Source organism: Thunnus albacares, chromosome 1 (genome assembly GCF_914725855.1).
Source record: "Thunnus albacares chromosome 1, fThuAlb1.1, whole genome shotgun sequence".
Lineage (NCBI taxonomy): Eukaryota > Metazoa > Chordata > Actinopteri > Scombriformes > Scombridae > Thunnus > Thunnus albacares.
The window spans coordinates 32,475,550-32,489,462 of NC_058106.1; the positions used below are offsets into that span (position 1 = coordinate 32,475,550).

The window sequence follows — 13,913 nt, forward strand, 5'->3', positions numbered from 1 at the left end:
GTGTGTAGCTTTGTATTTTGTATTATGTGTCCTGTGTGTTTTCTGTTTGTTATCGTGCTGTTGTATGTGTTATATGTTTTAATTGTGACCTCCCGAAGGGACTGCAGATGAAAATCAGCTATAAGGTAACTCAGGTACAGTACATCAAATGGTAACATTTATGTTTAACACTGTATATGGTCCCAATAAATAAATACATATAAATATACTCTGTGGGATATTAATGGACATGAAAGAAAATGCATTTGCCTCGTATAAAAGTGAACCTAGGGCATGGTGTAGCATAATGCTATCTGCACATGTTGATGTATTTCTGTTCTGTTGGGGGGAAAAATTTATTCTTTTAAGACTTTGACTCTGTATTTATAGCACAGCTGACTGGACCGTATTATTTTGCACAATTTTGTTCCTGGTTTTGTGCCCAGCACTTCAGCTGGAATAGATTTCAAGTCACATCTCCCTTTGTTTACTGAACACTTATTATAATTGAGGTCTTTGCACATTTCTAATTATTCATAAGACTGTAGGTCTCTAGGCAACTTTTATTATAAGCAAGTAGTAATTGTTGAGTTTTTATGCTTAAATTCCACTTTAAACACCAATAGGCTAATTCTTCTTTATAAACCATGGCCAATCATTAAACCAATATTGCCCTTTATTTTATAGACTTGGCTGATTATTAGTCAGGAAAAGCATTTTTGCCGTTATATAATAATCATGGCAGAGGATGTTGTTCAAAGATGAAAAATCAGGTTTTGAATGAATGACAGACATCTTTCAAAAGCTGCTACGGCTTTTAAAAATATTAATAGGAGCATATTTTAATGTAAATGATTGAGAAATGAATGAAAGAACAGCAATTAATGACAGCTTTTACAGAACAGAGAGGTCCAGAACTAGAGAACTGACAAATGTTGCAACACAATAAATATGTAGATAAAAAGTACAAACCACTGAGCTATCTTTGTATTTTTCTTACATGATCTAAGCATTTTGTGTAGACCTGTATTATTTATAACCCTTCTCTTTTGTTCATGCCAAAACCAATATCTTCGCATTCTCTGATCTAAGATTTTGTGAATAATGCCTCTGAGCTCTTTGGTTCATCCCATAGTGAACCAATTATGGGCCATTAAATAACAGGAAAGAATAAAACCGGCAAATGGATAGATTGCTGATGGCAGCCTAATGATTAGAGAAGTAGTCTATGACTAAGAGCTAAATCCCACAAAAGACTGTGAAGATCAAGGTGGGGAAGGTGAATGTGTAACAACCACTCCCCTTCTAGCCTTTGATAACTGCTGTACAGGTATTCTTGAGCAAGCACTAAACTAACTGCTTCAGTGGAGTCGTTCAATAGAAGACCATGTGATCTGTGAAGGGCAGCTCCCTGGTGTGAAAGAATGTAACTTTATGAATGTGAAACATGCTGTTGGTGAAAAAGACCACGTCTGTTAGCAACTGCTCGCTCAATAAATAAAAGGTGAAAAAAAACGTGGCAGCTGGAAGGCAAGGAAACAAGAAAACAATTCAAATAACAGACAACATTTTCATCTCTTTCCGTCTGAATCACATTAACGCTTGATGTTTAAACACTGTACTGTTGCTATAGAAATCAATGAAATCCCGGAGGAATTCTACAATGTTAAAGACTTAAACAGGACACATCTTTAAAGGAGTACTCCAATGAGTATTGCACTCCTACAACATTGTTGCACTCATGATGGACAGTTTTTCTTTTTTAAAGGATCAAAATCGATGCAGCAGAATCAGAGATATTGGGCTCTATTTTAATGATTTAAGCGCATGGTCTGTGCATGGCGAAAGTGCAGTTAGGGTGTGTCCAAATGCACTTTTGCTAGTTTAACAGTGGAAAAAAAGGTTGCAGCGCCAGGTGCATGGTTCAAAGGGGTTGTCCTTAGTCTCTCAATTAATCATGGGTGTGTTTTGGGCGTAACATGCAATAAACCAATCAGAGTGTCATCTTCCATTCCCTTTAAAAGCCAGGTGTGCTTGCACCTTGGTGGATTAATGGCACATTTGCCAAGTAGTAAGAAGGAGCGCTTCTCTGCAGAGGAAACGGATCTGCTTGTGCACAAAGTGAAAGTGCAAGATCCATTCTAACCACACTGGCCCCTGCTGCTCCTGGACCCTCCTGTGGTCAGCCCCAGACCACCAGTTTAAGATCCTGGTCATTAATTTGTTGCAAATGTATTTTCGCTTGTTTTTTGAAAAGGTTTTTTTTTTTTAATTATAGCTTTGGTTTCTTTAAAATTGTTTTGTTCAGTCATGGAGTAACAGGTAAAATCAGCAGGGTGTTAATTGCTGAAAGTATGGAAACCTGATCACTGTAATCTCAGAAATGTTAAAGAATACTTGTCAAATATTGTTCAAAAATTAAATCATTAATTTCAATCATGTAAAAAATCATCATACACAGTTGTCAGGACTTGATCAGCCCTCCAGGGTGATGATCAGCTGCTGGCAGCAGCTAGAAGCTGTCCAGGTTTATTTCCTTCTTTAGTTTAATCATTGTTTTCACCTCATTTATTTCCTCATGTGTTCCTCATGTCATCATGTATTGATGAAGCAGGAAAGTCAATCTGTGTCTGATCCATTGTTGATATCCGTTTGTTGACTGACACTAGCAAAGACACTTGTGTCGAACTTGGCGTTGCTTTGCGCTGGGTGTAAGATAGGGCCTATTGACTTTTTTATTCCATGCATTCTGCACCATTGTGAAAAACTATTTATTTTAATTTATTTACTTATTTGACGGGAAAAGAAAGAAATGTAAATGAGTCAGAGTTGAACCAAAATGCTAATTTTCATCTGTTGTCCCTCGTCACATGTTAAAAACCTAAAAATAGAATAAAACAACATATCTTTATCTATACAAAATTCATTATAATACATTATCAACAATGCAACTTGGCTTGATTCACATAGGTGTACAGATTTAGGTTTGTTATGCTAGTAGTGCCTAATATAGCCTCAAGATGATAGCCTCAACCAGAGATGAGGAGTCGGCTACAGAGGTCTGATAACCTCACCTCTTTTCTTACTCCACACCCCCAGATTATTCTTCATTTTCAAACTTGTAGTCTTCAGCTCCAACCAACACTGCCCCAAACGTATTAGACTTTGCAGAGCTCTATGCATCTTTTTCCACACATGCTGTAGAACTCTCCAAGACCAAGACTTTAATGTGTAAAATCTGTGGAGTTTTGCTGTTAATGAAAATCTGCTCATCAGGAGTATATTTATGTAAGGATTTAACTGTAATATGTCAGGAAAGTATAGACAAGTGACAGCTTAAAGGAAAAACCAACATAAAGTGTCTTAGTAAGGTGTTGGGCCACCACGTGCCACCAGAACAGCTTCAATGCATCTTGGTATTGATTCTACAAGTCTCTGAACTCTACTGGAGGGATGAACACCATTCTTTCAAAAGATATTCATTGTCTAACATGTCAGTCCAAAATCTCCCATAGGTGTTCAATTTGGTCGAGATCTGGTGACTGCGGAGGCCATAGTATGTGGTTCACATCAATTTCATACTCATCAAACCATTCAGTGACCCCTCATGCCCTATGGATGGCAGCATTGTCATCTTGGAAGAGACCACTCCCATCAGGATAGAAATGTTTCATCGTAGGATAAAGGTGATCACTCAGAGCAACTTTGTATTGATTTGCAGTGACCTTTCCCTCTTATGGGAAAAATGGACCCAAACCATGCCACCAGCGAAATGCTCCCAACAGCATAACAGAGTCACCGGATCCCCTTACTGTAGGTACATACTATCTGTATGTTTGCAATGCCGTAAGTTTCAAGACTCACAGTAAAATGTTTACTAAACTGAGCTTAAAGACAACTAATGACTGCTCTTTTTCTCTCAGCATGAAAGTATTGATTTATTCTGCAAAATGGTAAATTTTCACTAGACTTATCTTTTTATACTTGATGGTTTTTCTCTGTTTGTGCCATTATGTGCATTAAATTAAAATTGTAGTGGGTGTTTTCAGGAGTTTTCAGAAAGTGTCTAGATCTATTTTTGTCAACAGACAAAATCATGAAAGAAGATTCTTCTCTTAACACTCCCTGGAGATACAATTCTGTATCATTCAGTAGATCAGACTATGAAGATCAGTTTCATTTAAATTGTATTTCTGATTATGATTATGTGAAACACTGTCTCATGACATTAAACCCCTGTTGATGATTCAAGCGTTGATGCAAGTGATGCCAATGGACCTCTGTTGAAATTTTAAAACGATGCTTTATGATTCAAATGTTTCCATTAGAATTTAAGTCTTCAGTAGGGACAACTGGGTTTGAAGCCAAATGCCTCAGACAGGGCAGGAAGTCAGAAATTCAGAGATGGACTAATACACTCTTGGTTTTTGTGTCTTTTTGTGGTATTTCTTGACAATAGGAAAAATACAACGTAGCAGCAGATTTATCTTTAAGCCAACATGTAACAATCCATCTTCCTCCTGTACTGCATCTACCAAACTTTGCACTTTTCAAATACCTGACAAGCCGTATTACAAACTACACAATGTAAATCTTTATATAACACAATTTGTCACAACTCTTATTGTATTTACATATATCTATTTGTGTCATTAATGCTTATGTTATTACAAATGTGGAAATACAGCAGTCAAAAGCGTAGAAATCAAGAATTGAGACACATCAAGAACTGGAGTAATTCCAAGTTAGTTAGATAGTTTGCCATTGATTATTAGATCTTTCACCTCCATTGACATTTTTTCTTTTCTTTAGCTTTTTAAAAGTCATCATGAAGACATGACTGGTCACATTCTGTTTTTATTATTTATTTGCAATGCTACTGAGTTTTTATGATTTTATCCAATTTCATTTATTTTTCTTTTGAATCGCAATGTGAAGAAGTTTCTGGCTTCAGATTTTCAGTTGATAACACCTGTCAAGCAGCCTCATGCCAACTTCACTGTTCTGGCTATGTGTAGTGATTCTGACACTACCTTTCTTGAGGGTTCAGAGCCCATCACTGAAATGAATGTCTGAACTGAACAATAAAAATAAAAAGCCAGGAACCTATTTAAATCATAATGAGGGATAACAGATCTGGTCTGACACACATGTCACTTTCAAACTGAATGAAATTGTAAAGGGTGGAAGATAATGACACTTTGGCTTAAATCTAATTCCATGACTGACATCTACGTTAAAGAAAATGAAAGGCCCTGAGCATCAGTCTCTACGTGTTGGTCAATTGTGAAGTGAGCAAACAACTGATGCATTCAATTTTCAATTGAATTCAATTGAATTCAATTGAATTCAAAGGGGCTTTACTTGCATGGGAAACACACATTTACATTGCCAAAGCAAGTGTGAAATTCTCCTTCAGCTTCAAAGGGAATTGACTCATAGCTGCTCAGCAACAATCCACTGAAGACAACGGTGCCACTTAGACGAGGGATAACGCTTTTGTTTATTGTGGTTGTACATCTTAGGCTGCATTCACACCAAATCCAGCGATGTGTGAAAAACGGCAGTCCTCACATTCATTTGAATGAAGGCAGTGCGTTATGCACTATGGGATCGCATAGGGCTCAGCAAAAAAATGCAGTGGCCGTCCAGCAACAAGTTGAACCGGACTCAACTTTCGCTGAAATGCAACCGGACGTCATGCTGCGGTGGCCAATCACATACATTCCTGGTGGATCAATTTGTAACGTGAACGCCGTATTTGGCTGCTTACCTCTTGATCATTGTGATGAAAGATAAAACAGTTTCAGCTGTGAAAACTTTACAGAGTTGTAAAATCCTGTCTGTGAGTTTTACAAACCACTGTGCTGTGTTTTGGCTTCTGATAAGGCCTTAAATGCATTAATCTGTGACTCCAACTTGACCCCCTGGATTGTATTTCATCGTCTCACCGGTACCTCAAAAAACACGCCCCCACCATTTTAGTCCCCTGCGTCATAGTGCAGGATTGCCGGATTTGGTGTGAATCCAGCCTTGCTGGAAGCCAAGCCTTCCAGTAGTGACTCATCACTGAAAGAACATGAGCATCATGTTTACAGGCAGGCAATTAAGTGCCTGCCACTACAACAGCAACTGTGACAACCCAACACTTTCTATCTATCTTGACAGCACCAAAGGAGTAGAATCAAGTGCCGGTTGATAGAGCACTAAATATTCACATCAAAACTATAGTTTCCTTAAATTAACAGCTATAATAAATTCAAGATGAACGGGGAACATAGCAACACAATTAGGTGAAAAAAGCATGTGAACAGCAATAGAAAATGAAAAAGAAATTAAGACTCCTTGACGTGATGTGAAGTGAGGATCACTGACAGATCTGGACAATTTTAAAGCTGCATTGATCAATATTTTTGTATTAAAAATTGATGGAATGTCTGTGTTATGTGCAAGGTGTTGCTTGTAGTTTTAGCAGCTTTCAGCTGATTCTGTCGAGTTTTCCAGAACCTCGACACAGATAAATGCCAATATGCATGCTTGTTTGCTAACATTCACCATAACAACTTTATATGGTAATAATATGACAACGTTTCAACTTGCTTCTCTTCCCACAAGTGTCCAAAAAAAAGTTTATGTAGTTTATTTTTACTTTTAAATTACTATTGTTACTGTACTGCACAGTTAGTGACTGCACATAATGTGCATCATCATATTTGGAAAATATGGTGACTAAACTTTCATTTACTCCACCAATGTTAAAAATGTAAAAAAGGCACATTATTGGCAACATTAATATGGTGGATTTGGATTTTCCCTGTATTGGTGCACATTTGGTGCAGCAGATTGTCATTTTGATTGTCAGCGTCTGTCTATTTGTAATAACTGATAAAAGGAATATAGTCTGTGTTTGCCTCTACAAATGTTTTGGTACGTTGCAAAGAAGGCAGAACACATTATTCACTCAAAAATAAAACATTAATAATATTATTAATATTGTCTATTTTCCATTGCTGCTCAGATTTAGACAATTGGCATTAGCGATTGATCTGAAGTGCATTCATCTTTCTGTCTGTGTTTAATGCAATGATGGGACTAGTTTCTTAGCTGATAATAATGTCAAGGCACGTTTGTTAATTGAGGAGAATGACAATTCTGTTTTTCTTTTAAAGCCTTTTAAGATCAGGTTAATGGGAGGTCAGATACGTTTCACTGCAGAAGTCAGGACAACATTATACTAACTGTTCAATCCCTCATGAATATGTTTGACTGTTAAAATGCTGCAGTCTGATAATGTGTGGTAATTTGTGATTATTCTCTCAGTCATATTGACCCGACCATCCTTATTTTTACACTAAGCGAATATTCAGTTTATTTTATGCCACGTTAGAGGATGATGCTATTCAAATGATAAAACTTTGTGTTCCAGGAAGTGCAATAAGAAGTAATCTATGACACGCACTTTCATTGCTTGAAGAACAAACACTGCTGTCATTTCAAATGTCTTCTGAGAGCAATGAGAGCAACAGCACAGTACCTGAAATGCGGCCTTGAATATAAAACGTCAAGCCCCTCTTCCCCCTCACCCTGGTTGTGGTCCTTTTAATTACTTTCTCATTTGTAGGAGCCACCCAAGGTTCTGTTTATTGTAGCCCAGTTCATTACTTTCATGCAGCCAATGTGGTTGCCATGGTGTGACCATTACGCCATGTCCTTTGAATTTCAATTATCATTCACAGTCTGATTTGTGCCGAGGAGGACATTACTGGGCTGCACAAATATCATTTTCTCTCATCTTGAGGGCTCAAACCCCACCCCTTAAAGTCATGTCTATAATCATGTATCTGCTATGGATGTCATTTGATGGCATAAAAAACACTGTGCAGAGTGGAAATCGCACTCGTTTTTTTTTCACCAAGTCATTTTCACACATTTAAAAATATGTAATGTTGCAGAGGCTCATGATGCAGATCACTGCTGCATATTAAAAGCCACTCAGAGGTTGCCTTTGTACTGTAATTAAAGAGTTGCCCATCTTGTAAGCTGCACCATCACCTCAGTTAAACGTTTTTAACCACTTCCCACCAAACTGCTGCTCTGCAAACTACATAGATGTTTTTGCAGTGGAGTCAGCTCAAACATGCCAAGCTTCCACAGTATAAATAAAGCACCAGTTCATTTAGATAATGATGGGGCTTTCACTCAATAACAATCAAGACAAATGGCAACACAGCCGAGCCTCACTTAACAGAAGAAAATATAGGCAAGCTCTGCACTCCATACAGACTGTTGTTCAAAATAGTTGCTTTTTCATCACTCAACTGCTAAACAATGCCCAGGGATAAGAGGTGGATTGGTTCCACTTAGTCGTTATCCCTGCTAACCATTTGTAGTCCATCAATGTATAGATTGACATTACCATTTCCCCTCGCTCAAAGTTAGGTCAAATCCCACATCTGCTCCACACTTGACCTCAAGTCAATTCTCACTTTCCCAATTTGCCAAATTTGTTTTAGAACAATCGGTTTCATATAAACATCTATCTAGGCATTTTAAAGTGCAATGCAAAACAAAAATTAAGCCAGTGAGCGCTCATTCGATGAGATATCATGTGCAGTTTTTCTCCGCTGCTGTACATCTTGATTGAATTTATTCAGTGTCACTTGTAAGAAAGTATTGATCGGATGTAAATGATGATCTGTGGAATGTTTTCAACTCAGCACACATATGACAGATTGAGACAAAGAAGGCATCTGCTGTTGTGATAAATGAATAGGAGGCTGAGCACCTTTCATCACTCCCTCAGCCACACAATCTACAGAGACAAAACAGATGCACAGCGGGATGTTGCTCCATCCTTGAAAACAGTTTCTATGACAGTGAAAACATACAGTATATATACTCTATATATGCTGAGCATTTTCTCACACATTAAGTGTATCATTTTAATGTAATTTATGACATGATATTTGGTTTGATTACTGAAAGTGTCATGAGTGCATATAAAACGTTATCACAAAAAATGTCAGCTCCATCATCAATTGCTTTCTTTTCAAGTCTGACCCTATGTAACATTAAAGAGAGACTCCATTTAACTTTCAATAAGCTCATATCCACAGGCAGATCTTAAGATATAAAACAATGTGGCTGCAAGTCTGCACACTATGTGTAATCCAAGTCTCTCTGTAGTCCTTTTAATTGCCGTCCAAAATACTCATAAATATTTGATGTTATGGAGATCCCACCAGATATCACCGTTTCTAAGAAGAGTCTGCTAAGGTAAGAGACATCAAAGATAGTGTCAAGAAAATGTGTCAAATGTGTTTCAAGAAATGCTCTGAAAGGGAATATTTGAAAGTGTAAAAAGGTGGAGCTGTTTGATCTGTTGAGAAAGGAGGAAAAGAATAAATAAATAAATAAATAAAACAAGCCGAATGCAGAATCGCATTCTTACTGTAGTATCCACCCAACAGCGACCCAGAGGTGGAGAGTCATATCTCATGGGACTAGTGTCAATGCAGCCTTGTGTTCTGCCTAAGTACCAATTGATTCCTGCAATGACACATAGCCCTGCACCACCATTCTGTGGCCTGAGTAGCCCACTCAATTCATTAAAATCAAATGCTTATTAATCATGCTCTAACATGATCAGGGGTTGGCACCAAAACAGCTAATTTATAGTGATAATGAGAAATGATATTCTTTGATTTGCAAAATTGTGAATGTGTGTATCTTTTCTACAACTGGTATGTGTTTTTAATGTACATCCATGAGACTATAATAACACAGAATAAGTCTATGAGATGCATTTTAGAATGTATAGAATATAAAACAGAATTAAGCATAGACCAAAGGCTTTGCAAAATGCTGCTATCATACATAAAAACTGAAATGGCTCCTATTTCATTAATTCTTATTCCTTAAGGCGACTCTATCAGGTCACACAATGGAGGTTGCATTTAACATATGAAATGGATTCTCTCACACACCACTGATGTGACGATAGTGAATCAAGCAAAGCGAGGCAGAGCAATACGTAGAACTAGACAGCGCAAGTCACAATTCATTTCACTGCTGCAGATACACAGTCAGTCTCTTCAATGTTACACTATCACAACAACAAAAATGAACATGTCACAAATGATAATTCTTGTTTAAGCCCATGACCTCCAGAACAACAACAAAAATATGGCAGTCTCCTCTGCTTGAGAAACCAATCAACTCAGGAAAGCTTTAATACCAGCTAGATCAAAAGTAAAATCTGCCCAGTATATTATTCCCCAGCTGTGTTTTGATGACCAGCGAGCATATTAAAGAAGAGAAATAAAAAAAAAAACCTAATCAAAGCTGAATATTTTCAGCTTGAAAGTACATCTAAAAGAGGAGAGGTGAAAATCTCACATTCTGTGCAGCTTTAATCAAAATCTGACCATATCAGCAAAAACTAAACCTATTTCAAGAGTGTTGTGTTAAATGCATCATTGCCAACTGTAATTGCCTCAGCTGAACCACTCTGGGGCGGTGCTAGATCAAAAGACAAAAATAGCAGGATGATACGCTAGCTAATTAGCTCTAGCTATTAAAAGCTTAGCTAATTCAGTATATTTGACAGGGCTAACAATAGACAGAATACATGTCAACTGCTGCAGGAGGAGGGGAACAATGACGGAGCAGACAAAGTGCAGGTGTTATGGATCAACTAGTTCCCCTGTTCAATTGTGACATTTGTCTGATTGTGTAATTGGATGCTTGCAGTGACGACAGATATGAAGATAACATTTAAATGTCCTTGTAGATGCTTTATTGGTTTCCTTTTGTTTAAAATTTAAAAACACAGCCATTAGGGGAATATTAGTCTTGACCTGAAACCTTGTCAACAACACAGATGACAAGATACTTATCCATTTTGCCTTCAAAATGGTTCTGATTTTAAGCAGCAGTTATGTCATTCAGCTAGATCAATTTGTGAACACTTTCTTTGTGCAATGGCAACAGATTATTTTGTGCCTCCTACTGCCCTCCCACTTATTTTCTAATATTTTGGCCACAGTAGAGAATATTTTAGAGACACCTTTCAGCGAATGATAATCTAAAAACCACAGCCTCCAAAACAACCACTTTCTTAGTTTAATCAATATCTCTCTGACAAAGTGTCAACAAAAGAGAAAGATAAGATAAGCTTTATAAAGGGTTTATTTCAGAGCTGTTGTCCTGAATTACTTTAGATTTAATATATACACCTTTATATATATATATATATTTCAGTCTACATTTTAAGCACAGAAAAAGATCTGCTTTGGGTAGCACTAGTGTAAAAGATGAAGTGGTCTGAAAAGGAACCTGTTTGTAACATTTATTGTTTCACTAACGTGCAATCAGAGCCAATCTATTATTTAAATCCTCCAATCCATGGTCATTTTTTTTCCTGTTACAGCATTATGAGAGTAGCTGGTCATAACTGGTGCTTCCAATAGGCAAAGCAGGCAGATGTAGCATCGCGGATCTGTTTAGAACCTGACACATGCTTCTTTTTATTTCACTATTTTGAAAAAAAAGTAACTTAAGGTTCAGCAAGTCTAAGCTGAGGTACCACCTTCATCTGAAAGCCCCTCTGCCTTTAACAAAACAGAGCCTCGTCAACACATTACTTTTTATTCCGCGTTTAGGAATAAACTATCTAATAAAACACTGATTATATCTGTGTGTTCCAGTAATTACATTGCATGACATTCCCCCTCAAGAGGTAGCATACAATCTGTGCTGAACTGCCAAATTACCACTGTAATGCCTCTCTCTCCAATTAGCACCCAAAAGATCACCTCCAAGGCTGATGAGTACATACTATTTAAAAATAAACATTAGGAGAGAAACTGTATTTTAATAAATCAAACCTAAACAAGAGCAATATTAGTTTCATAAGCCCCAGAGATGGCTAAACAAGTCTATCTGTATATGCACAATCAAAAAAGAACAAGGTGATAAAACAGACTGAATGTTTCCAAAGCTGTTTGCCTGAAGGCTATTTATTTATGCATTTACCTTATGTGAGCATTAAAACTGTAAGTGTGTTAAAGGGTGTGTGAGTGCCTCATTTGCTGACTACTAAATGCTAAAGGTTAATACATCAATACAGCCCCTAGTTATATGAGTCATACATCATCAGTGTACCTTTCTGGTATTGACAAATATGTTGGAGGTAGGCAGTAACCTTGACTTTTGTCTCTACAAATCCCTATCTACTGTAACTCCTGAGGCAAAAGAAATTATTCACATCCCATTCATGTGCTTGGCATCCCACCACAAATATTTACGTATGTGTCTGTTAGTTCATATCAGCAACAAAACATTTGAGTTCAAAGCCATCTTTCCCCTTGTACATGTATTCCTGCATTCAACTAATTCACCAAGAAAAAGATGAAAACAGTATCAAAAGGAGAAAAAGGAAAGGCAAGTTTTATAATGCATGCCGTCCTGCGTGTGATGTCTCCATGGTATAGCCAAAGCCCTGAATTCCCTCTCACGGCTCTCATTAAGGCAGTAGTGTCAGGCACTGGCAGAGAAGAAGGATGATTTTATCAATTATTGAATTAATCATCAAAACTCTCCCTCTTCACATATTTCTCTCTTATTCATTCTTCTTGCCCGTCATTCTTCCTCCCGCTGTCCGAAGCCCTTACATTGCGTGCGCACATACACACATACACATGAGATAGAAACACACACCTGCTCTTTTTCACAACACTGCAACACAAGTAGCCTTGTCCTTTCTTTCAGTTCCTTTTACTTCAACTTGCTCCCTCCCAGACCAGCGGACAGTAAAAGTCCCAAAAAGCAATGTCACCACTATTCAGGAGGCATCGCATTCAGTGAATCACCACCACAAAAGGACAACTGTCTCTTAGCCTGCCCCGAACTGAGAAAGATAATAGCCTAGTTAAACAGATAAGCTCTTCCTTCCTGCTTTAAGTCTTTCAGTCTACTGAACCACCACGCTTAGCACACTGAAAGCCTCTAGCAGGACAAATTAAGGCTTCAGTATTTGGCAGGACTGAACAGACCTTCAGATTAGTAATCTAAGATTGCCTATTGTATGCTTTGAACCTATATACCCCGCTTTGTTTCAGAGTCTCTTGCAGGGTGAAACTGAAAACTGGAAAAAAAAAAAAAAAAACCTCCTCTTAGTTATCACTTACCTGGTGTTGAGGCTTAAAGCTGGAAAGAGAAGCAGTAAGCAAATAGCTTGGATGAATTTCATAGCTGTCTCACACTCCCGTTCCTTTTCCCCTTCTCAGATGCTTTTTGCCTTTCCCCCGTGTCTCTCTCTCCGCTCTCTAGCTCTCCCACTGGCTGCCTGGGTTTTTTAGCGCACTCACACACGCACCCAGACACACATGCGGCGAGGCAGACAGATGCAACACAGTGGCTCGGCGAGAGGGAGGATCTCTGGCTTTAAATAACACAGGGACACGGACCGACTTGCTAATGGAAAGGAGCGGGTGGGGCTCACATCAAGAGAGGGAGATGTGGGAGTGATATGATGTCAGCGCCCGTGCAGCTTCAGCTATTGGTGAGAGGCATTCTTGCCATTGTTTGGTACCGGTTGTTCCTCCAACAATACACCTCATCCATTCATTCTGCCGGTTCACTCCCGGCAGTCTGATAGGTGGAGATATAGTAAAACATTTAGTGGTAAGAGTGGACAAACTGGGTCGTCACCGCAAGCAAACACTCAAGGGGTTAACAATTCAGTAAAAGTGAAGTCACAGTTCAGCTGAGGCAAGACACTAATAGATTTAGAGTGTAATTAGTTATGAAGCTCTGTATAGAAAGCAAAGCTGGGCTGTTACTGAATAAACTACCTTGAGTAGAGGAAAAATCCCCAACTAATTGGAATAATAGTCTGTAAAGCCAAGTATTATTTACATTGTCTTTCCATA

The 13,913-nt window shown here is 38.1% G+C and overlaps 1 protein-coding gene across 1 annotated transcript in view; it reads right to left on the reverse strand.

The window, feature by feature from the left end:
* The window catches only part of luzp2 (leucine zipper protein 2), a 165,999-nt gene extending 152,529 nt beyond the window's left edge, over nucleotides 1–13,470 (reverse strand). The window contains exon 1 of the mRNA XM_044355408.1: nucleotides 13,170–13,470. Coding sequence (XP_044211343.1) covers nucleotides 13,170–13,231 — 62 coding nt within the window. The 5' untranslated portion in view covers nucleotides 13,232–13,470. The remainder of the gene's footprint in view (nucleotides 1–13,169) is intronic.
* Between the last annotated feature and the right edge of the window lie 443 nt (nucleotides 13,471–13,913).